The 20,771-nt window shown below is 44.5% G+C and overlaps 2 protein-coding genes across 4 annotated transcripts; both read right to left on the reverse strand.

Annotated features, from left to right (window-relative positions):
- Nucleotides 1–445: 445 nt before the first annotated feature.
- On the reverse strand, nt 446–4,473 carry ZAR1 (zygote arrest 1). 3 transcript variants are annotated; one of them, XM_044945884.2, is made up of 4 exons: nt 3,597–4,472; nt 2,037–2,129; nt 1,879–1,973; nt 446–779 (listed from the first exon to the last, which is right to left on the reverse strand). In XM_044945884.2, exons 1-4 carry the CDS (start codon nt 4,437–4,439, stop codon nt 746–748), a joined length of 1,065 nt encoding a protein of 354 aa, XP_044801819.2. In that variant the 5' UTR covers nt 4,440–4,472; the 3' UTR covers nt 446–745. The 3 variants fall into 3 exon arrangements, with proteins under 3 accessions (XP_044801819.2, XP_006057789.4, XP_044801818.2); XM_006057727.4 differs by having other exon boundaries at nt 1,879–1,953; nt 3,597–4,471; XM_044945883.2 differs by lacking the exon at nt 1,879–1,973 and having other exon boundaries at nt 3,597–4,473.
- Nucleotides 4,474–5,366: 893 nt separating this feature from the next.
- SLC10A4 (solute carrier family 10 member 4) lies at nt 5,367–11,299 on the reverse strand. The gene is made up of 3 exons (XM_006057728.4): nt 10,524–11,299; nt 9,556–9,766; nt 5,367–6,374 (listed from the first exon to the last, which is right to left on the reverse strand). Exons 1-3 carry the CDS (start codon nt 11,150–11,152, stop codon nt 5,862–5,864), a joined length of 1,353 nt encoding a protein of 450 aa, XP_006057790.3. The 5' UTR covers nt 11,153–11,299; the 3' UTR covers nt 5,367–5,861.
- Between the last annotated feature and the right edge of the window lie 9,472 nt (nt 11,300–20,771).

The raw sequence follows: 20,771 nt of genomic DNA on the forward strand, positions 1-20,771 counted from the left end.
AAGTTATTTAACATCTAAAAACTGCCCTCAGCACCCCCAACCCATTCCAGTCCACATCTGTTCCGTATCTGTGACGCTGTCAGCAAGTCAGGTTCTCAGAGCCTTTGTCCCTCAGCACCTACTACACTGCGGTAATCTGGAGGCCGTCCACTCCCGGTTCTGACTGGGTTACCCATCGCCCATGTCCCCTCAAACATCAAGGCCTAGCTCTGCCTTCACCTCCTGCAGAAGAACGCTCATTTTAATCGATGGCTTTTTTGTTCAATTAATTTCTTATAGGCATCAGACCTACAAGCAGTAAACATCCCATCAGTGAGCCCCTTCATACTGTCAAGTAATGACTAGCCTAACTCGGAGCCTGGCTGCTCCATAAGCAATGGACAAATACTAAAGTAACAAGCACAGACTGTTAAGACAGGCTCTCCTATGGATTTTATGCAGTGTATCAACTGTTTTGCAATGCTTTTATTTTACAGTTTTGCCAAACAACAGCCTTTCACGAAGTATTTCGAGGGAGCGGCAGAAGAGGAGGAGGGACATGGCGGGGGGAAAAGCTCAGCTCGCTTGTCTGCTCCAGCAGCACACATTCACAGTGGGACCTCAGTTTTCTTGGGTTTTTTTCCCCCTACATTCACTTAAATGATATATTTGAAACTGAAAGTGCTGTCGCAGGATAGGCGTTTGCCTTTGCATCTCCCACACAAATCTTGACGGTGGGGCCTTTTGGGGTCCACGTGGCGAAGTTTCACTGGGCAGGAGCATCTAGTCTGTTTACAATTCTGAAAAAGATCAAAGTGAGACATGTATACAGAAGATAAACCCTTGGTGATGTCCTGGAACTTCAAAGTTGTTTTTCTAGTCCATTCAAATACTAACTGAATGCACACTAAGCAAGGTTCTGTCTGCAAGGACAGGAATGGGAGAACAGAAGCACTTCCGTCATGCGCTCCTGCTTCCATTTTGCATAGGATTCAATTCTGAATTGTGAAGCTTCTTTTGAAGAAGTTTTAAGAGGAAATCTTTTCCTACCCTTGAAGCCAGGGTGGAGAGCCACCAGGTAGGACAGAGGAGTCTGACAACAAAAGTGAAGGTGTGAGGCCAGGAGCTAGTAGCAGGCCCGGCACCAGTGGCCGACCCTGGCCCTCTCCCTGCTGCAAAGGACCTCAAGCTGAGGCAGAAGGCAGAACAACAGCTGCTGGGCCAAGAGCAGAGCTGTTAGTGAGTTCAATTTCCTTGTCCGATTCCTCTCTACTTTAGAACTTGCTCTACTCTCAGAGTCAAGGGCACTGATTAGGCTGTCTCAACTGGCAAGCCAAGGTCCATTAGCGGTGTGGTAACAGCCTAGTTTGTTCTTCCCTCTTTGATCATCACAGCCCATTATCACAAGGCAGTGCTCAGTTAACAAGCAACCTGTTACCACTCAACCTGACATTCCTTTCTGAACTAAGGCAAAACAGAAAACTTTGAAAAACTCGCATTTTTACTAAATACTTTTAACTTGGGTACATGCTGCATGAAATGTATTTGCATAAAATCATCAGCCTCTACTACCTCATGTTAAAAGGTATTCTGTTCTTTAAGTTTACTCTCTCCTGAACTGGACTGAGTGTCAGGTAAAGCAAACATTCTTCCACGTTGCAAATGAGACGACAGTCTCCAGAGATGTTCACACGACCAAAGTTTACAAGAGCAGGAGGAAACGATCACGGAGGCCTGGCTTCCCAGTTGAGTATTATTTCTACAACTCATTCCAGAAAGGAATCAAAACCTCAGGTCACTGGGAATCTAGGCTCTCTTAGGAAAAAATTTTCAAGAAACTACTCCTAAACCTTCTCATCACTATCTAGTTCACACATAAAATGCAAACGTTCAATTTACTTGGCAGGTGATATCCTCCACTCGGTAAGGGTTATAAGACTTCTGGCATGTTCGGCAAAACTGCTTGTAGTAAACCTGATGGGACAAAGGAAAAACTTCAAGTCCAAACCCTCCTGAACCTTCTGTCAGGATGACGCTGGTGACAGGGCATTGCTTACCTTGTTAGTGCCTTGTACACACCACACATAGGCACTTTCCCAGCGGATATTGCAGTCCTTGCAGTGATAGTAGCCGTACTTCTGCTCTAAGAACTGAGCGAAAGAACAGCAGAGTGTAACCAACTTGCCATCTGAATCAGCCTTCATCTCAAGCAGCCTGTTAAGGATCTGATACTTAAAACTGGCACTCTGCTTCAGATCATGGAGGAAAGTAGAATCAGGTTCAAGGTGGTCTCCAGAAGGTAACAGTTAGGAAAGCTAATAGCTTAATCAAGTATTGAATAGAAAAGCATGGGCCCACAAAAGTTTGTGTTCCACATTCACTTGGTTCAAGGAGCAGTTTACTAAGCAGGTGTTTTCCTGCAGACAGGCAAGGGGAAAGCCAAAAATACAGGGTTCCTGAATCTTGGGATTCTGGAGGGAGGGTTTTTCTTTCTGTAAAATAGGTCTGATCTTAGCACACACACAAATGAGGTAGTCGAACAGAAGAAATAAGACTGCACCCTAAAATAATCTTGGGTGAACACCTTGGAAAAAAAAAGCTATTTATGTTGCTAATTAAGTTTCTATCAAATGGTGCTGAGAGTTGAAAATATGGATAAGCCATTAATTCATACACAATATGAACAAAAGTAGTATTACCTTATTCTTTAAGTTATTCTCAGAAACAAGTTACAGACAAGTTTTTCAAGTTAGGTCTTTAGGATTGGAAGGAACTTTGGAAGACTCAGCATTTTCACAGGTGAGCAAGCTCAAGTCCAGGAAGGTTAAACGTTGAGTATCAACACAGTTTGGAGCGGTCATAGCTTGTGTACAAATCTGTTTCACTCTCTTTGCTTCACGGACCCCCACTAAACAGCCCTGAGGGCTTGGAGGAGATATCAGAAGGACTCCTCCAGGCCTCTTACTATTTCTCACGTCTTTCTCCTCCGCTGGGTTACAACCCCTCAGTGCGCTCCAGCTCTTTAGCGTTCAGGCAACTACCACATGGACCTCCATGCCTGCTGCTCCTGGGTAGCAAAGCACGGCAGTGCGCACGCTCCAGCAGTACCATCAGATTTCTGAATAGGGGTGCGTCTTAAATGCAAGGTAAAATCCTGACCAGGACCCCAGTAGTCAATGGTTACAGTCTCTAACACACTGAATTCAAAACTGAGAGTGGGATCCACGGGAATCGACTCTCCTGGCCAATAAGTTCACTTTCTCATGTTCTGAGACCCATCCTGGATCATCCAGCGTACAATGTATTTGCTGTATACAGCTGACTACACTCTGGCGGTCAGCAAATACTCTCGGAATAAGAATGTTAAGAGCTTTTCTACAGTCACCCCTGTGCAGCTGCAGTTCTACGATAACAGCAACAAGCACACTACACTCGATTTAATGCTGACGGAGAAAGACTTCAGCAGCCACCGAAAGGCACCGAAGCGTGCCGGCGCGTAAAGGGAGCGCGCGCTTCCACGTGTCGAGAGCAGCCGAGGGCGGGCACCCGGACGCGGATGGGAGCCAACACAACTCCGGGGGATCCCCTGCCAGTTCCCGGGCTGACTCGGTTCTCACCTGGAAGCGCAGGCGCTCCTTGCTCGGCTGGGGGCTCCGGGGCGACGATCTCTCGCCAGCGGCGTCCGGGACCCTGGCAACGGGCAAGGGCTGCTCGCGGCTTGCCGGTACTGCGGCCTGGGCCTCGTCCTCCTCAGGCTGCAGCCGCAGGGACACCTTCCTCGCCGACCCGTCTCCCTCCTCGGGGCCTCGGGGCCTCGCAGTTGGCGGCCCTCGCTCAGACTCCGGCTCCCCGGGCCTCTGCTGGCCCGCCGCGGCCTCGGCCCCCTCCAGGAGGGTGGCTAGGCAGCGGGAGGTCACGGGCGAGTACACAGCCAGGGTGCGCAGGAAACGCACGCGCCGCGGGGCGCGGCTCGGCGGGCTGTCCTGCTCCGGGCCCCGGCGGGCGCGCTGCGGGGAGGCCGGGCAGCTGCCGCCCGCGTCCGCCGCACCCTCGGGATCTGGACTCGGGCCGGACTCGCGGGCCCTGTGCCCCAGCGTCCGCCGCCCCAGCGAGCACTGCACCGATACGTCGCGGAACGGGTTCACCTGCACCGCCGCGTCCCGAGTGCTGGCCGGGCGGGGGCCCACCTGCGACAGCAGGGCCATGAGCTGCGCGCGCTGGTAGCTGTGGACGTACTCGGCGGCCGCCAGCTGCCCGTGGCCCGGGAACGACGACGAGGCCGCGCCGTCAGAGGAGGAGGAAACGGGAGGGTAGCCCCCGCCCCGGGGTCGCCAGCCACCCTCGTCCGCCCCGCTTTTTCCCTTGGTGGCGGCGGCGGCCGGGTAGAGGCACCGGTACGAATAGAGGGCGCACGCCGGGTACAGGTAACCATCCAGGACGACGTCCCCCAGGGCAGCCATCAGTGTACCCCTGCCGCCTGCCCGCCGGCCCCGGCGCCCTAAATAGACGACCTCTCAGGGGCAGTCGGACGCGGGCCCCACCCCCGCGGCCAGCGCTGCACTGGGGCAGCGCCCCACCCCCCCGCACCCTTCCCGCCACCCACTGGTGTCCTAGCTTCCTCGCCGAAGAATTCCCTCCCCGACCTTGGTGTGGGAATATTCCACACCCGGAGGTCGGCACGAATATCCTTAAGATGATCTGCAAAGAAAGCTTTCTTTGCGATGCAAAACTGATCTGGAAGTGAACTTGCCCCAGGTGAAGAAGATACCCGCAGAACCATCCCCCGGATTAACCGAGCCAGGTGGTAGCCATTCCTCGGTTATTGTCTGCGCCGCCTTCGAAGCTGAGGCTAGGCTGGGTGCCTCTGGCTAGTGAGCAAAAATGCGAAGGTTTGGGGAGACTACTTGGGGTCTCATAACCTACGATCTCAGATTATATGTTATTTAATCATCTCAGAGTCGCTCTGAGAAATCTACGCATTGAACCCTTTCAGTAAGTGCATAGGGAAAGCACTCTAGGGCATCGTATCTAGGCTAATTGTTTTCTCCCTTGGAGAACTTACTCCCTCCCCGCCTCCCCGCCTCCTCCGTCCCCCGCCCATCTCGAATGGTGAGCAGGAGGTGCTGTTAAGTACCACCAGGGATTGCTCTTCTCTGGGGAGGATAGTCGTTCCACAGATTTCTTTGACTAAATAAACTTTGCAAAGGAAAACTGATTTAGACTGTGTTTACATAAACGCTGAAGATGGAACCAGTCCCCAGTTGAAAAGCAAGTGCCTTGTTCACTAGAAACATGTCGGCTGTTCATTACAAATAGATATCAGATCAAGTAATCAAATATATTAATGTAATTTTTCCCTGATTTGAAACAGGTTGGACAATGAGATATTATATTTCATTGTTTAATTGACCTGTTTGGGGATTTGTCTGAATACAGGTCAAATTTTAACAGTGTCAAGTATTTATAAACTGAGCAAGCACACTTTGTTTTAACAACAATTACATTCAACTCAATTATGCTTTACAAATATAGCATGTTTTTACTCATATAAGATAGTGCATCAAAATTCTACATTTCCAAGACCCTGTTTAACATATTTGAAACAGTCATAGATATTGGTCATGGTGAAAACCAAAAACCACACTTGTTCAGGCCAGCAACCTAGCAGTCCCAGGTGCAAGTTACTTTACAACACTGATTTGTAGTTTATGTAAATGCTTGGTTAATATACCAATGCAATCTTATGGTGGGTAGATCAAAATCGTTACATGTATAATGATGTGAACCAGCTGTTGTTCTTTATGTAAACCATAGACACTACCACAGACCATAAATATGAAGTAGTATTTCAGCAAGATAAACTCTCCTGTGTATCTTCATATTTAGAGTGAAGTCTGAGTGGTTTCCATCATAATTAAATTATCTGCTTTCACTGTGCCATAGGACGTGTCTGCCATTTCCTCTTCTTTCAGTTTCTTATAAGAAATATCTGTATCTTCATCTTCATCTAGAGGATCTTGCTTGTGCAGTACTCCACTTCCATACATTTTATATATTAAAACAAAAATCCCTGCTTCTGCAGACTGGAAAAGGGCATAAAGCAAGGGAAACATGTACATACTTCCTATGTTTTGTGGTGGAAATGCCAGTTTCAGGATGGCGGTACAGAGCTGCACATTTTGGCTCCCTGTTTCCAGGCTCACCGTCCTCTTGCAGTTGGGCGGAAGATGGAAGAGAGTAGCTAAGCCGTAGCCTGAGGCATAGCCTGCCAAAGGCATAAAAATCGCTACCACGTAAACAGCTGCTGGAATACTGGCCAACAGTTCGGGTCCTAACATAGTGCCGGTCAATATGAAAAGGACCACCAGCGTCATTAGCAGAGACCACAGGGAAATCTAGTAAAAGAAAATAGAGAAGCCATCAAAAATAATTTGTGGAACTTCCCTGGCGGTCCAGTGGTTAAGACTCAGCTCTCCCAAAGCAGGGGGCATGGGTTCAGTCCCAGGTGGGGGAACTAAGATTGTGCAATGCCAGCATGGTATGCCCTAAAGACAACAATAATAAGAGTTGCAGAGGAATTCAAACAAGGGGACCCTGGACTCTTGGAAGATGAGAGTCATCTAGTCTGATCTCCTACATATAATGAATAGTTTTTGACATTAGAGGCATCCAGGCCATGTCAGATAGCTCTGTTTGGCGACCTGTCCTTATGTCTAGTGACAATGTGCCTTCTATAATTGCTAGCCACTGTCTTGGATAGGCACTCAGGAGCAACACAGACCAGACAGACTACTCATCCTAAAAACAGCCTACAAATGTTTAAAAATCAGTTATGAGGGGAAGGTTATTACTCTTCTCTGGGGGCAGATTGTCCCAAGTTTTCAGCCTCCATCCCGTAACTCTGTTTTGGAGTCCAGATTTGTTCTGAGTGCTCAGTCCTGTCTGACTCTTTGCAGCCCCATGGATTGTAGCTCACCAGGCTCCTCTATCCGTGGGATTTTCCCAACAGGAATACTGTGTGTAGGTTGCCATTTCCTCCTCCCAGGGATCCTCCGGACCCAGGGATCGAACCCGCATCTCTTGCATCTCCTGCATTGGCAGGCAGATTCTTTACCACTAGCACTACCTAGGAAGCCCGACTGTTCTGAACATTTCTTTAATTTGTAAATATGCCTCTTAAAAACAGGGTGGTTAGAACTGAGCCCAATATAACAGGTATAGTCTGATGAATGGAGTAGACAGATGGATATTACTTCCCCTGAACAGGACTCCATGTTTTCCATAAGAAATTAGTTCTGGTTTTACACAGAAGATAAAAGACTATTAATTTATGCAACTGAGTGTCCAATATTTTTAACTTTCAAAATACTTTATATCTCAGAGAACTGTTAGTAATACCCAACAATTACCAACTCAGATTAGGTTAGAGAAAAGAAAAAACGTAAACATAAGATGTGAGGAATTCTTTGTAGTTCTGCAACTCCCTCCTTTTTATCTGTTGATAAGAAACCTCCCACCTGTCTCTAGTGGTGCTTAGGAATTATTATATATAATAGAAAGATTTTAGATACAAAACAATTTATAAAACAGTGTGTCTCTTGATGTCTGACTGATACATTTCACTCATACAAGTAAGACAGGCTGGTAAATAGTAAGATGGAAACCTAGAAATTCTTCTTCTTCTTCAGATTGGCAGTTTGTTTTTTTTCAGTGGGGCAGAGGGTTGGGTGGGTGTTTGTGAGGAAGACAACAGGTCCAGAGACATTTAAGTGTTGCTTCTGGCTTCATAGATATATGTGGGATGATAATCCTTTGGAGTCTGTGGGATTGGCATATACTCTTTTAAAAATCATTCAAAATTTATCTGGGCTGGTCAAAAATCTATCCTAAAGGGTATGGAAATAAAATTATAAGATACTCATGCTACAAATGTGCCAATCAAAACTTTTCTTATATTAAGTTTCAAGGTGTGTCTACATCAAAAGCTTTGACAAAAATCTGATTCTTCATTGTGAACATAGTGGCTCTGAATCACTTCCTTTGAACCATTTTCAATCATTTGACATTTAATACTCACTTTAAAGTGTTTGCAAAAGTATAAAAATATTATGAAGCTGGTCTTATGAGTGTGCTCGTTAAGAAATGAGTCCAGCTTTAACTTTAAGTTACACAGTCTTATTGGAGTGTCTGTTATTTAAATATATTTATCTATTTTTAGCATGGGAATAGGGTTTTGATTGACTTTCTTTTAGAATTCCTAAGGTTTTATAGTAAATGCATCACATTAATACTCTTAGCTTAATGATCAAACTTAATAAGTTCTTAATGCTCTCAAAAATAATCTATAGTATATTATGTTTAACATTAAAATATTTATGTTTTCATGTACATATATATTTATTGGGCTTCCCTGGTGATTCAGACAGTAAAGAATCCACCTGCAATTATTACATTCAAAGAATAGATGTTTATTACAGAGCATATTTTTTTTACTCAAGGTTGAATATATGTATTAGAGAAAAGAGCCCTCTATTTTTCATATTAAAGTTAGCCCCTCTGTATAATCAGATTATTTTAATAAATAAAATAAGTAAAACACAAAAGATTATGTCATCTTAAATCTACATAATTTAAACATTAGGGTGAGCCTTTTTCTCTTTGTTTTCTAAAGGAATTTGCATATACACTTTATAGTAATTAGTTATATACTTTATTTAACTTCCTAAAATGAGAATCCTGTTCATGGTTTACTCTTATTTACTACTATTTTTGAGTTTTCAAAGAAAGTTTAATTTACAAATATTTAAATCTTTCTCCTCCAATCAATTATTACAAAATCTCTACTGCTACAAAAAGCATCACTTTTTTAAAATAAAGCAATATTAGAAATATTGCACAAAATAATAGAAATCTCATCCTTTCACTAGCTTTAGAAATAATATGATATATTGCAATGGGGAAGGAAAAAAGAAACACAAATTTAGTAATGGTAATATATTCTGCATTATTTACCCAGGACCTAATTTTATTTTGTGTGTTCTATTATATTCCACGATGTAATTTTTGAATTACCTTTGGTCTTATTAGTGTAAAGTTACTTTTAGAAAACTAATAAAACATTTTAAAGGAATCTGCTACAGAGTTTCTCAGAATTAGAGTTCCACTTTTAAAGAACAGAGTAATGCATTTCTAAAATACTGCACAAATCCAATTAAAATAATTTTACTTCACCTGCTTTGATTTTTAGTAATACATGGCTTCTTAGTGAAAAACATGTTGCCGTTGAATTGCACTGTCATCTTTTTTCTTCATGATCTGTTTCCACCTATGAGTACTGATAGTTATGCTGTTTTTAATAAACCTTGGTATATTAATTAAAGCTGTTATTTTTAAAGTTCCAAAAGATGGGATGGAAGTTATCTTCCTGGCATAATTTTTTAAGTTTATCCATGCAAGGGCTGCCCAGTCCTTTTCTTCCTTATCCTTCTTTTCCAGACTTCTCACCATTTCAGCCATGGGTTGGAGACCAAGGACCCTCTACGAATGTAAAGGAGGCAAAGGGAAGAGTGACCTTACCTTCACAATGTAGTCAGCCACCCGGCTGTATCTATAGCGAATGAAGACGCCCAAACCGATGGGGATGAGAGTGCTGCAGAGGGTCAGGATCACTGTCCCTATGGGTAGTAACTGCACCAGGGGAGTGTCGATCCAAGGCCGGCTGTAGATCCACAGGCACAGGGGCATCAAGACCAGGGCCAGGAGAGTGGAGGAGATGGTCATGATGATACTGCAGGAAAGGGAATGGACAGAAGTTGGAACAGCTTTGAGCCAAAGAGCCTTGCTTGCACACTGGATAAAGGAGAAAGAGGGAGCCTGCAAGCCCCCCAATTTGAAGTCAGGGGTGAACCTGCTTCATCTCAGGAGAGCACCAAGAGAGCAGCATGTCTAAGCCCAATTGAAATAGGAACTCCAGGTAAGAGATAAAAAGAATCTCAGGACTGTGGCTCTCTGCTTTCTGCAGCCTACTGCACTGGTTACCCTCTGGATGATTGTGAGGGCAAGGAATATTTTTGTTATCTTTTCTAATCCTCCAAAGCACCCTGAAGGACATAGTAAAGCTGCCGGATACTACTTGTTGGACTGACCCCAATCACAACCTTATATATGAGATTACTTTCTTTATTGGAGCCAACAGTCCTATTTTGCTTTTACATTTCCCGCGAGTCCTGGCTTCAGACTTCCCAGTTGCCTTTGTCTTCTGGGGCCCAGACCTGCACTGACAGAGCAACAGTCAGGGGGGTGGGGAGAGAGCTGTGGGGGGAGACCCCCAGACCTCAGAGCACCTCTCTTCCCGTCTAGATCTTCTCCCCTCCAACCCTATCTCTTCTGCCCGGACATCACCCTCATCTCCAGTTTCTTTGCAGCTCTTCCGCACCTCATGCTAACCGCCTCTCCTTCCTCCCTCCTCGGTCTTGAACCCGTGGCTGTAAACGCGGTTGACGGCGATTAGATAGACGGCTATGGGACCGTAAGCAGCTCCGTACCTGAGGTTCATGTCGCCGTCCACGAGCAGGGACATGAGGTTGGAGAGATTCCCGCCGGGACAGCAGCCACACAGGAGCACCGCCACGGCGGCCGAGCCGTCCAGGGAGAAGGCGAGCGCCAGCAAGAAGGCCAGCAGCGGCAGGAAGCCGAACTGGCAGAGTGCGGCCAGCAGCGCGCCCACCGGCCGGCGGACGTGCGCCCCGAAGTGGTTCCCGTCCACCGTGCAGCCCAGGCCCAGCATGGTGATGCACAGGGCGGCGCCCACCAACACGTTCAGCCCATGGTTCAGCGGCGTGTCCCAGAACGGGGGCTCGTGGGCCGCCTCGGGCCGAGCGAACAGGGTCGGGCTTGGGCCACCCGCGCCGCCCGCGAAGCTGCCGGCCGTCGGCGCCGGGGTCGGTGTGGGGCCGGGGCTGAAACTGACTCCGGGCCCGGGTGTCACACTGAGCACGGGGCCGGGGCCGGGGCCGGCGCTGGAGGCCGGCGCGAGGGGTGCGTCCGAGCCGGGACTCAGGCTGCTGGCGGTGGGCGACAAGGTGTAATTGTCCGGGGGCAGCGTGGACTGGCCGAAGAGCAGGGTGCCATTGTCGGTGCCGAAAAGCAGGGTGGCGTTGTCGGTGCTGTCCATGGCTCTGTCGGGGGAGGCAGCGGGTCTGGCTCTTGCCTGCCCTGCGGACGTCTCTTCCCTCCCGCCGCGCGGGCCTCCCTGCGCCTTCGATCGCCACCGCCGTCCGTCTGTCTGTCCGGCAGTCCGCAGCTGCCAAATGGGACTCAATTGCAAGGCTCTGCTGCGCGCGGCTGACGTCTGGGGCGGCCGGTTGGTCCTCGGCTGTGGTGGGGCGGAGTGGGCGGCGGGGTCCGGAGAGGGGCGGTGGAGGTTGGCCGGCGCCCGCTGGCTGGCACTTAAGAAAGCGCAGCCCCCGAGGGTGAACCCAATCGCTGGGCCCCCCGTGCCCGCAGGCCCCGCCTTCGCCGGTCGAGTCCCTCCTTTTAATCACCAGTAAGTGGTTCTGTAAGAGTGTAGCCAGGGGCGGAACAAAGACCTGACAAAGGACAACAAGAAGAAAAAAAACAGAAAAAAACCGTGCCTGGCTGCTGATCAAGTTCTCTGATGGTCTCTGACTCTTTGATAATGAAATCTGGACATCCAGACACATAAGAGAGAGAGAAAGCTGGTCTATGCACGCACATACATCATATAGACTGTTCAAAGAGCCTGCAACCCCGAGTGTTGCGAGGGATGCTTGACTTCATAGGAATGGCTCTCTGGTAGCAAGACACAATACTTGTGTTCTGACAACGTAGAAAGTAATAAAATATATTGGTGGGGTTTGAGCCAGGTCTTGTGCAAGTGCGTATGCATTATTTTATTTGATTATCTCTCAGCAGAGCCTTGGGAGAGATCCTGTTAGCTCGATTTTTCCACACCAGGAAGCTGAGGCACGGGGAAATCTCAGCCTCCTCAGCCAAATCCACAAGCACCTGACTCAGTGTTCATCGGGATATGGTGTTAAAGCACTGCAGGGGAAGAGCTCTGCTAAGAAAAGTCTCCGTGAAAAATGTGTGTTTGGGAATTTTTGGCAGATGGGGAAAGGCTACTTCAGTGGTCATAGATTTATGAAGTGATTTGAGTATAGCCTAGGCTTTAGGATTAAAGAACTGAAAAGAATTAAAGTGGTGAGGTTCCCCACTTCAGACAGGTTTATCCAGAAAACAAATCAAATGCAGAGTTCTTGGGAGTGTTGACTTAACAACTTTATGTGAGTCCCTGGGTGCATCTGCAAAGGAAAGGGACCTCCCTGCATATCAAGAAGCCATGGAGAAGGCATCTGGCTGACTGAAGTGACTATAACCTGATAGCCAGTTGAGCTGTGAAAGCCAACAGCAGGGATTTCTAGGCTGAAGTCTTAGTTCAGGTTTAGTCTGTATGGAGCCAAGATCCTAGAGTGAATTCTTCCTCCTGGAAACTTGTCCCTACCCCATTTTCTACATCAGAGGAGACTGGGTGACTTCCATTTCCCAATGGTGCACTGAGTTCATATGTTTATATTTCAGTTCAGTTCAGTTCAGTCGATCAGTTGTGTCCAATCTTTGCGACCCCATGGACTGCAGCACACCAGGCTTCCCTGTCCTTCACCATCTCCAGGGGCTTGCTCAAACTCATGTCCATCCAGTCGGTGATGCCATCCAACCATCTCATCCTCTGTCATCCCCTTCTCCACCTGCCTTCAATCTTTCCCAACGTTAAGGTCTTTTTCAGTGAGTCAGCTCTTTGCATCAGGTGGCCAAAGTATTGGAGCTTCAGCATCAGTCCTTCCAATGAACATTCAGCACTGATTTCCTTTAGAATTGACTGTTTCGATCTCCTTGCATCAATTCTTCGGCACTCAGCTTTCTTTGGGTCCAACTCTCACATCCATTAATGACTGCTGGAAAAACCATAGTGTTAACTAGAGGGACCTTTGTTGGCGAAGTAATGTCTCTGCTTTTTCATATGCTGTCTAGGTTGGTCATAGCTTTTCTTCCGAGGAGCAAGCATCTTTTAATTTTATGGCTGCACTCACCATCTGCAGTGACTTTGGAGGCCAAGACAATAAAGCTTGTCACTGTTTGCATTGTTTCCTCATCTATTTGCCATGAAGTAATGGGACCAGATGCCATGATCTTAGTATTTTTTGAATGTTGAGTTTTAAATCAGCTTTTTCATTCTCCTCTTTCACTTTCATCAAGAGACTCTTTAGTTTCTTTTTGCTTTCTGTCAAAGCAAAGTTTCTCTTTGCTTTGTGGTGTCATCTGCATATCTGCTGCTGCTGCTAAGCCGCTTCAGTCATGTCCAACTCTGTGCGACCCCATAGACAGAAACCCGCCAGGCTCCTCCATCCATGGGATTTTCCAGGCAAGAGTACTGGAGTGGGTTGCCATTGCCTTCTCCGTCTGCATATCTGAGGTTATTGCTATTTCTCCTGGCAATCCTAATTCCAGTTTGTGCTTCATCCAGCCTGGCATTTCCCATGATGTACTCTGCATAGAAGTTAAATAAACAGGGTGACAATATACAGCCTTGATGTACTCATTTCCGAATTTGGAACCAGTCTGTTGTTCCATGTATGGTTCTAACTATTGCTTCTTGACCTGCATACAGATTTCTCAGGAGGAAGGTAAGGTGGTCTGGCATTCCCATCTCTTTTAGAATTTTCCACAGTTTGTTGTGATCCACACAATCAAAGGCTTTGGCATAGTCAATAAAGCAGAAATAGATTTTTTTTTGGAACTCTCTTGCTTTTTCAATGATCCAGTTGATGTTGGCAATTTGATCTCTGGTTCCTCTGCCTTTTCTAAATCCAGCTTGAACATCTGGAAGTTCTCTGTTCATGTACTGTTGAAGCCTGGCTTGGAGAATTTGGGGGCATTACTTTGCTAGTGTGTGAGATGAGTGCGATTGTGCGGTAGTTTGAGCATTCTTTGGCATTGCCTTTCTTTGGGATTGGAATGAAAACTGACCTTTTCCAGTCCTGTGGCCACTGCTGAGTTTTCCAAATTTGCTGGTATTGAATACAGCAAAGGTCCATCTAGTCAAGGCTATGGTTTTTCCAGTGGTTATGTATGGATGTGAGAGTTGGACTATAAAGAAAGCTGAGTGCCGAAGAATTGATGCTTTTGAACTGTGGTGTTGGAGAAGACTCTTGAGAGTCCCTTGGACTGCAAGGAGATCCAACCAGTCCATCCTAAAGGAGATCAGTCCTGGGTGTTCATTGGAAGGACTGATGTTGAAGCTGAAACTCCAATACTTTGGCCACCTGATGCGAAAGAGCTGACTCATTGGAAAAGACCCTGATGCTGGGAAAGATTGAGGGCAGGAGGAGAAGGGGACGACAGAGGATGAGATGGTTGGATGGCATCACCGACTCAATGGATATGGGTTTGGAACTCCAGGAGTTGGTGATGGACAGGGAGCCTGGCATGCTGAGGTTCATGGGGTTGCAAAGATTCGGACACGACTGAGTAACTGAACTGAACTGAGTGCACCACTTTCACAGCATCATCTATTAGGATTTGAAATAGCTCAGCTGGAATTCCATCACCTCCACTACCTTTGTTCATAGTGATGCTTCCTAAAGCCTATTTGACCTTGCACTCCAGGATGTCTGGCTCTAGGTGAGTGACCACACCATCGTGGTTATCTGGGTCATTAAGATCTTTTTTGTATAATTCTTCTGAGTGTTCTTCCCACCTCTTAATATTTTCTGTTGTTAGGTCTCTACTCTTTCTGTCCTTAATTGTGCCCATCTTTGCATGAAATATTCCCTTGGTGTCTCTAATTTTCTTGAAGCGGTCTCTAGCCTTTCCCATTCTATTGTTTTCCTCTATTTCTTTGCATTGATCACTTAGGAAGGTTTTCTTATCTCTCTTTGTATTCTTTGGAACTCTGCATCCAAATGGATTTAATCTTTCCTATTCTCCTTTGCCTTTTGAAAATATAAATATGTTTATATTTTCTCTTCCCCAAATCTTGTGAAAATGGAAGAGATTATGACAAATATGGGGCTTTCCAGGTGGCGCTAGTGGTAAAAATCCTGCCTGCCAATGCCAGAGACATAAAAGAGGCAGGTTTGATCTCTGGGTGGGGAAGATCCCCTGGAAGAGGCAACCCACTCCTCCACTCCAGTAATCTTGCCTGGAGAGTCCCATGGACAGAGGAGCTGGGCAGGCTGCAGTCCATAGTGTCACAAAGAGCCAGACACAACTGAAGCGACTTAGCACGCACACACATATATAACAAATATGATTAAGTTCATGGCATATTACACTCTTTATCACAAATAATTTATTTCCTCTCCATTAGACCATAAATCCACAAGAGCAGTGCTTCTGCAAGCATTTAGGAAAATAATATACCTTCAAACTGTCCCCAGACAGTAAACCTAAAAAAACAATGTCATAACATCTGTAGAGCTTTGAAGAAAGTAGAATGTGACCAAAAAGATTCCAAGTTTTCATTTTGGCTTATGTGCAGATAAACAAAAAAAGATGCCACCCAAATACTTTGGTTAAGTGAGTAGGAGACATGTGAACAGACAAGATAAGGAGGAGGCACTGTGGAACCTTTACATTCTTGAAACCACAGGAGAAGATAAGCCAAGAACACAAATGGCAGAGGGTGAGCTGAAGCCTGACTCTGCAGACATCACTCCAATTTGTGCTAATGGTATTAAAATCCACAATCAAATTAAATAAGCAGTAACTAGAGGCAGGCCAACCCATCCAACTGCCTCCTCTTGGGGACTGGGGAGGGATATGGGAGAGAATTTTTGCCATGGGTGAAGAGTGAAAAGCAGAAGAGATGGGCTTGGGTTGTAAATCAGCAGGAGGATCACGCTCAACCTGCAGCCTCAAGGATTTCTTGGGGCCTGCACACCTGCCGTCTCTCCTGCTCATGTGGTTGTTGTAAAGAAAGCATATGCTCTTGCCTCCCTTCTTCCTTCTGATCTTTTTCACTATTTAGGAAAAACCCTAGGATTAGGAAAAGAGAGCTCGCTCTCCAGGTGTGGTGATAATGGCAGGCTGCTGCGGGTCACTGAACTTCCTCTATTGCCCTACCTTTTACTCTTACTGCTGCCAAAGAGAGTCTGGCCCATCCAAAAGGGGGAAAATACATAGATGGGAAAGATGACACCATAGGTGGAAAATGCCAGCTGGAGGAAAATACATTTAGAGGCTTCTTGCACACCATACACCAAAATTAATTCCACATGGATTAAAGAGTTAATATTAATAACAATAATGGAACAAAATTTCTGGAGAAAAATATTAGCCAATATTTATCTCATCTTTGGATAGGGAAAATGTTCCTAAGCAAAAAAGTAACAGAAGAAATCGTAACAGGAAACTCAATAGCTAGGATGCCATAAAAATTTTAAACTTTGTTATAGTCAAAAAAGCATTGAAAAATTAAAAGCAAATTACAAAATAAGAAAAAATATTTGCAACTTTTATAAAACCAATAGCTAGTATTAATTTTATAAAACAGTTTTATAAATTAACAAGAACAAACAATACAACAGGAAAAAAAAAAAAAGCAAATGCTATGAGTAGATATACAAGATCATACAAAGAAAAGACCAAAGAAATTAAACTGAAGCAATTAGATGCTATTCTTTCACTGTTAGAAAAGAGTGACATAAATGATATTATATTATGGTGCCAAGGATTCTCTCAACTGCAGACCCTCTCATCCTGCTGGTGGTGTATCCTTTCTAGAAGAAAACTCGGTGTAGATGACAGTGGTCCTAGAAATGTGCATCTACTTTGATCTAGCAATTCTATTTGTGGGTGTTTATCCTAAGGAAACACTCAGGGAATTTTTTTTAAAAATGAGAGCCACATTGAGTGCTTACATACAGGACAATCTGCTGAGCTTTTAATCATGGATCATCTCATTCAATTTTTATATCAGGCTTACTGAGGTCAGAAATTTGCCAGGTCAAAAGAAAGAATTTGCCAAGTTACCTCCTAGTAGGGATAGAGTCAGGCTTTTTGAACCCAAGCTTGTGGATCCCAAAGTCAGTCCTAAACCGGATATGACGTAGTTAAACAGGAAAGCTAACGTGTTATTTGCTCAGGCGTTTCTGACTTTTTGTAACCCCATGGACTGTAGCCCGCGAGGCTCCTCTGTCCACGGGGTTTTCCAGGCAAGAATACTGCAGTGGGTTGCCATTTCCTTCTCCAGAGGATTTTCCCAACCCAGGGATCAAACCCAGGTCTCCTGCATTGCAGGAGGATTCTTTACCGCCTGAGCCAATAGGAATTGCCTTTAAAAACTAAAATAGAGTTACCATATGATCCAGCAATCCCACTCCTGGGCATATATCTGGAAAGAGTAAAGTTCTAATTTGAAAATATACATGTACCTCAGTGTTCACTGCGGCACTATTTTCAATAGCCAAGACATAGAAGCAACCTAAATGTCCACTGAAAAATGAATGGGTAAAGAAGATGTGATACATATAGCATATATATAATGGAATATCACTCAGCCATTAAAAAGGAATGAAATAAGGCTATTTGCAGCAACATGGATGGATCTAGAGACGATCACACTAAGTGAAGTAAGTCAGATAGAGAAAATAAATATTTTATATCACTTCTATGTGAAATATTACAAAATGATACAAATGAATTTATTTACAAAACAGAAATACAGTCACAGACATAGAAAACAAACCCATGGTTACCAAAAGGGAAAGGGGCAGAGGAGGGATAAATTAAGAATTTGAGATTAACAGGCAGGGCTTCCCTGGTGGCTCAGCAATAAAAAAAATCCACTTGGAATTCAGGAGACATGGGTTCTATCCCTAGTTTGGGAAGATGCCCTGAAAAAGGAAATGGCAACCCACTCCAGTATTCATGCCTGGAAAATCCCATGGACAGGGGAGCCTGGAGGAGTTACAGTCCATGGGGTCGCAAAATAGTCACGACTGAGTGGCTAAACAACAATAACAACAACAAACTACTATATATAAAATAGATAAACAACAAGGACCTACTGTATAGCATGGGGAACTGTATTCAATATCTTGAAGTAACCTATAATGGAACAGAATCCAAGAAAGAAGATATATAGATATATATAACTGACTTTGTTGCATAACTGAAACATTGTAAATCAGCTATGCCTCAATTAAAGAAATTTTTAAAAATAAATAAATATAAATGTACTAAGACAAGACACTACTATGCAGATGCCAAGAATAGTGTTTACAACCAGAGTTCCTAATCTGGAGTCCACAGATGAGTCTGAGACTCTCCTGAAATAAAGTTAGTTTTTCTACATATGTACATTTTTTTCCTGAAATGTGAGTTCATGACTTTTCTCAGTAAGTCCAAGACCTATTCTGAGGACTATTTAAAGATAAAAGAGAAATTATGTGTTGACATAATCTTAAGTGATAAAGCTATAAATACATATTAACATACACTTGTATTCTAGTAAATATATGTAAACTTAGAGGGGATTTCTCCAATGTATATCTGAGAGGTAGTATTAAAAGGGATTTTTATTTTCTTCTTTGTGTTTTACTGTGTTTTTCAAAATTATACATATATTTTATAATCAGAAAAATAAAAAAATTTTTATAGTTTAAAATCCAGAGGAAAAATACATTCTACAAGTATCAAAGTGAAAATCATGTAATCGATTTATAGGCCATAGGTTGATACAGAAAAATAGGCCAAAGATACAATTTATAATAGACAAATTATATTCTATTAAATAGGAAAACTTTTAAATAGGGAAAGTTTTACCCCACTAATATTTAAATAAACACATAATATGAAACTTCAAAAAAAAAAAGTCAAATAGAGTATCAAAGTAACATTTAATTGTGGTAATGCCATAGAAGCACACCTTTGATGGTGAGTGGGTATATGATACAACTTCTGGGGAAAGCACTTTGATAATACAGTCCTGCTTGACATTTTTTTTAAAAATTTGAATTATTCCAAGTGAGGTGCCAGAAACCCTGACTCAAATTGCTTTGAGCCAAAAAGGTAGTTTAGTGACTCATAAGAATGAAAAATCCCCTGGGGTGGCTGGCTCCCAGGTTACAGTGAGGACTCGGTCTCTGTCCATTTCTCAGCTCCACTTTCCTCTATTTCATCTTCATTTTAACGTTCACTTTCTCTGTAGGGGGCTTTTTTCCCAGAAATATCCACCAGCTCAGAAATACCCATGGAAAGAGAAAGCTTACTTCCCAGTGATTTTCATAAAAGTCTTGGGGTAAATTGACCCAGGAACTGTGCCCATCCTCAAAAAAGACATTGTAGCCACAAAGAGGAATGCTCTCCCTTGAACTTGGGGTAGTCTCATCCCCACATGAGACACATGAACCCACATTTGGGTCAGGGATTCCCCAGAGGAATACTGGGTGCTCTTAACAGATGGAGGAAATATGGATATTGGGCAGGCAGAAACTAGAGGGCCTTACCCTGCCGACTTAGAGAAATCATCTGAATTGCAGACAGTTTATTCAGGAAGCTAAAATAAGACTGTGATAAGAGAAAATAATTTTAGCAATAACCTGAATATTCAGCAATATGCAATTGATTGAGCATATTACGCTTTATTCATATAATAGAACAGTTCAGTTCAGTTCAGTCACTCAGTCGTGTCCGACTCTTTGCGGCCCCATAAATCGTAGCACGCCAGGACTCCCTGTCCATCACCAACTCCTGAGTCTTCACGCCCATCGAGTCAGTGATGCCATCCAGCCATCTCATCCTTTGTCGTCCCCTTCTCCTCCTGCCCCCAATCCCTCCCAGCATCACAGTCTTTTCCAATGAGTCAACTCTTCGCATGAGGTGGTCAAAGTACTGGAGTTTCAGCTTTAGCATCATTCCTTCCAAAGAAATCCCAGGGCTGATCTCCTTCAGAATGGACTGGTTGGATCTCCTTGCAGTCCAGGGGACTCTCAAGAGTCTTCTCCAACACCACAGTTCAAAAGCATCAATTCTTCGGCGCTCAGCCTTCTTCACAGTCCAACTCTCACATCCATACATGACCACTGGAAAAACCATAGCCTTGACTAGACGGACCTTTGTTGGCAAAGGAATGTCTCTGCTTTTGAATATGCTATCTAGGTTGGTCATAACTTTCCTTCCAAGGAGCAAGCGTCTTTTAATTTCATGGCTGCAGTCACCATCTGCAGTGATTTTGAAGCCCCCCAAAATAAAGTCTGACACTATTTCCACTCTTTCCCCATCTATTTCCCATGAAATGATGGGACCGGATGCCATGATCTTTGTTTTCTGAATGTTGAGCTTTAAGCCAACTTTTTCACTCTCCACTTTCACCTTCATCAAGAGGCTTTTCAGTTCCTCTTCACTTTCTGCCATAAGGGTGGTGTCATCTGCATATTTGAGGTTATTGATATTTCTCCCGGCAATCTTGATTCCAGTTTGTGTTTCTTCCAGTCCAGCGTTTCTCATGATGTACTCTGCATAGAAGTTAAATAAACAGGGTGACAATATACAGCCTTGACGAACTCCTTTTCCTATTTGGAACCAGTTTGTTTGTTCCATGTCCAGTTCTAACTGTTGCTTCCTGACCTGCATACAAATTTCTCAAGAGGCAGATCAGGTGGTCTGGTATTCCCATCTCTTTCAGAATTTTCCACAGTTTATTGTGATCCACACAGTGAAAGGCTTTGGCATAGTCAAGAAAGCAGAAATAGATGTTTTTCTGGAACTCT

The sequence above is a fragment of the Bubalus bubalis genome, chromosome 7 (genome assembly GCF_019923935.1).
Source record: "Bubalus bubalis isolate 160015118507 breed Murrah chromosome 7, NDDB_SH_1, whole genome shotgun sequence".
Lineage (NCBI taxonomy): Eukaryota > Metazoa > Chordata > Mammalia > Artiodactyla > Bovidae > Bubalus > Bubalus bubalis.

Bases quoted from the DNA above. Each gene is read 5' to 3' on its own strand.
- SLC10A4 (XM_006057728.4), bottom strand. From the start codon at position 11,152: ATGGACAGCACCGACAACGCCACCCTGCTTTTCGGCACCGACAATGGC. The intron at 9,767-10,523 runs GTACGGAGCTGC...CCTTTCCTGCAG, and splicing joins GACGGCGACATGAACCTCAG to TATCATCATGACCATCTCCT. The intron at 6,375-9,555 runs GTAAGGTCACTC...TTCTTTTACTAG, and splicing joins TGGCTGACTACATTGTGAAG to ATTTCCCTGTGGTCTCTGCT.
- ZAR1 (XM_006057727.4), bottom strand. From the start codon at position 4,439: ATGGCTGCCCTGGGGGACGTCGTCCTGGATGGTTACCTGTACCCGGCG. The intron at 2,130-3,596 runs GTGAGAACCGAG...TCTTTCGCTCAG, and splicing joins AGGAGCGCCTGCGCTTCCAG to TTCTTAGAGCAGAAGTACGG. The intron at 1,954-2,036 runs GTAAGCAATGCC...TTGTCCCATCAG, and splicing joins GTGTACAAGGCACTAACAAG to GTTTACTACAAGCAGTTTTG.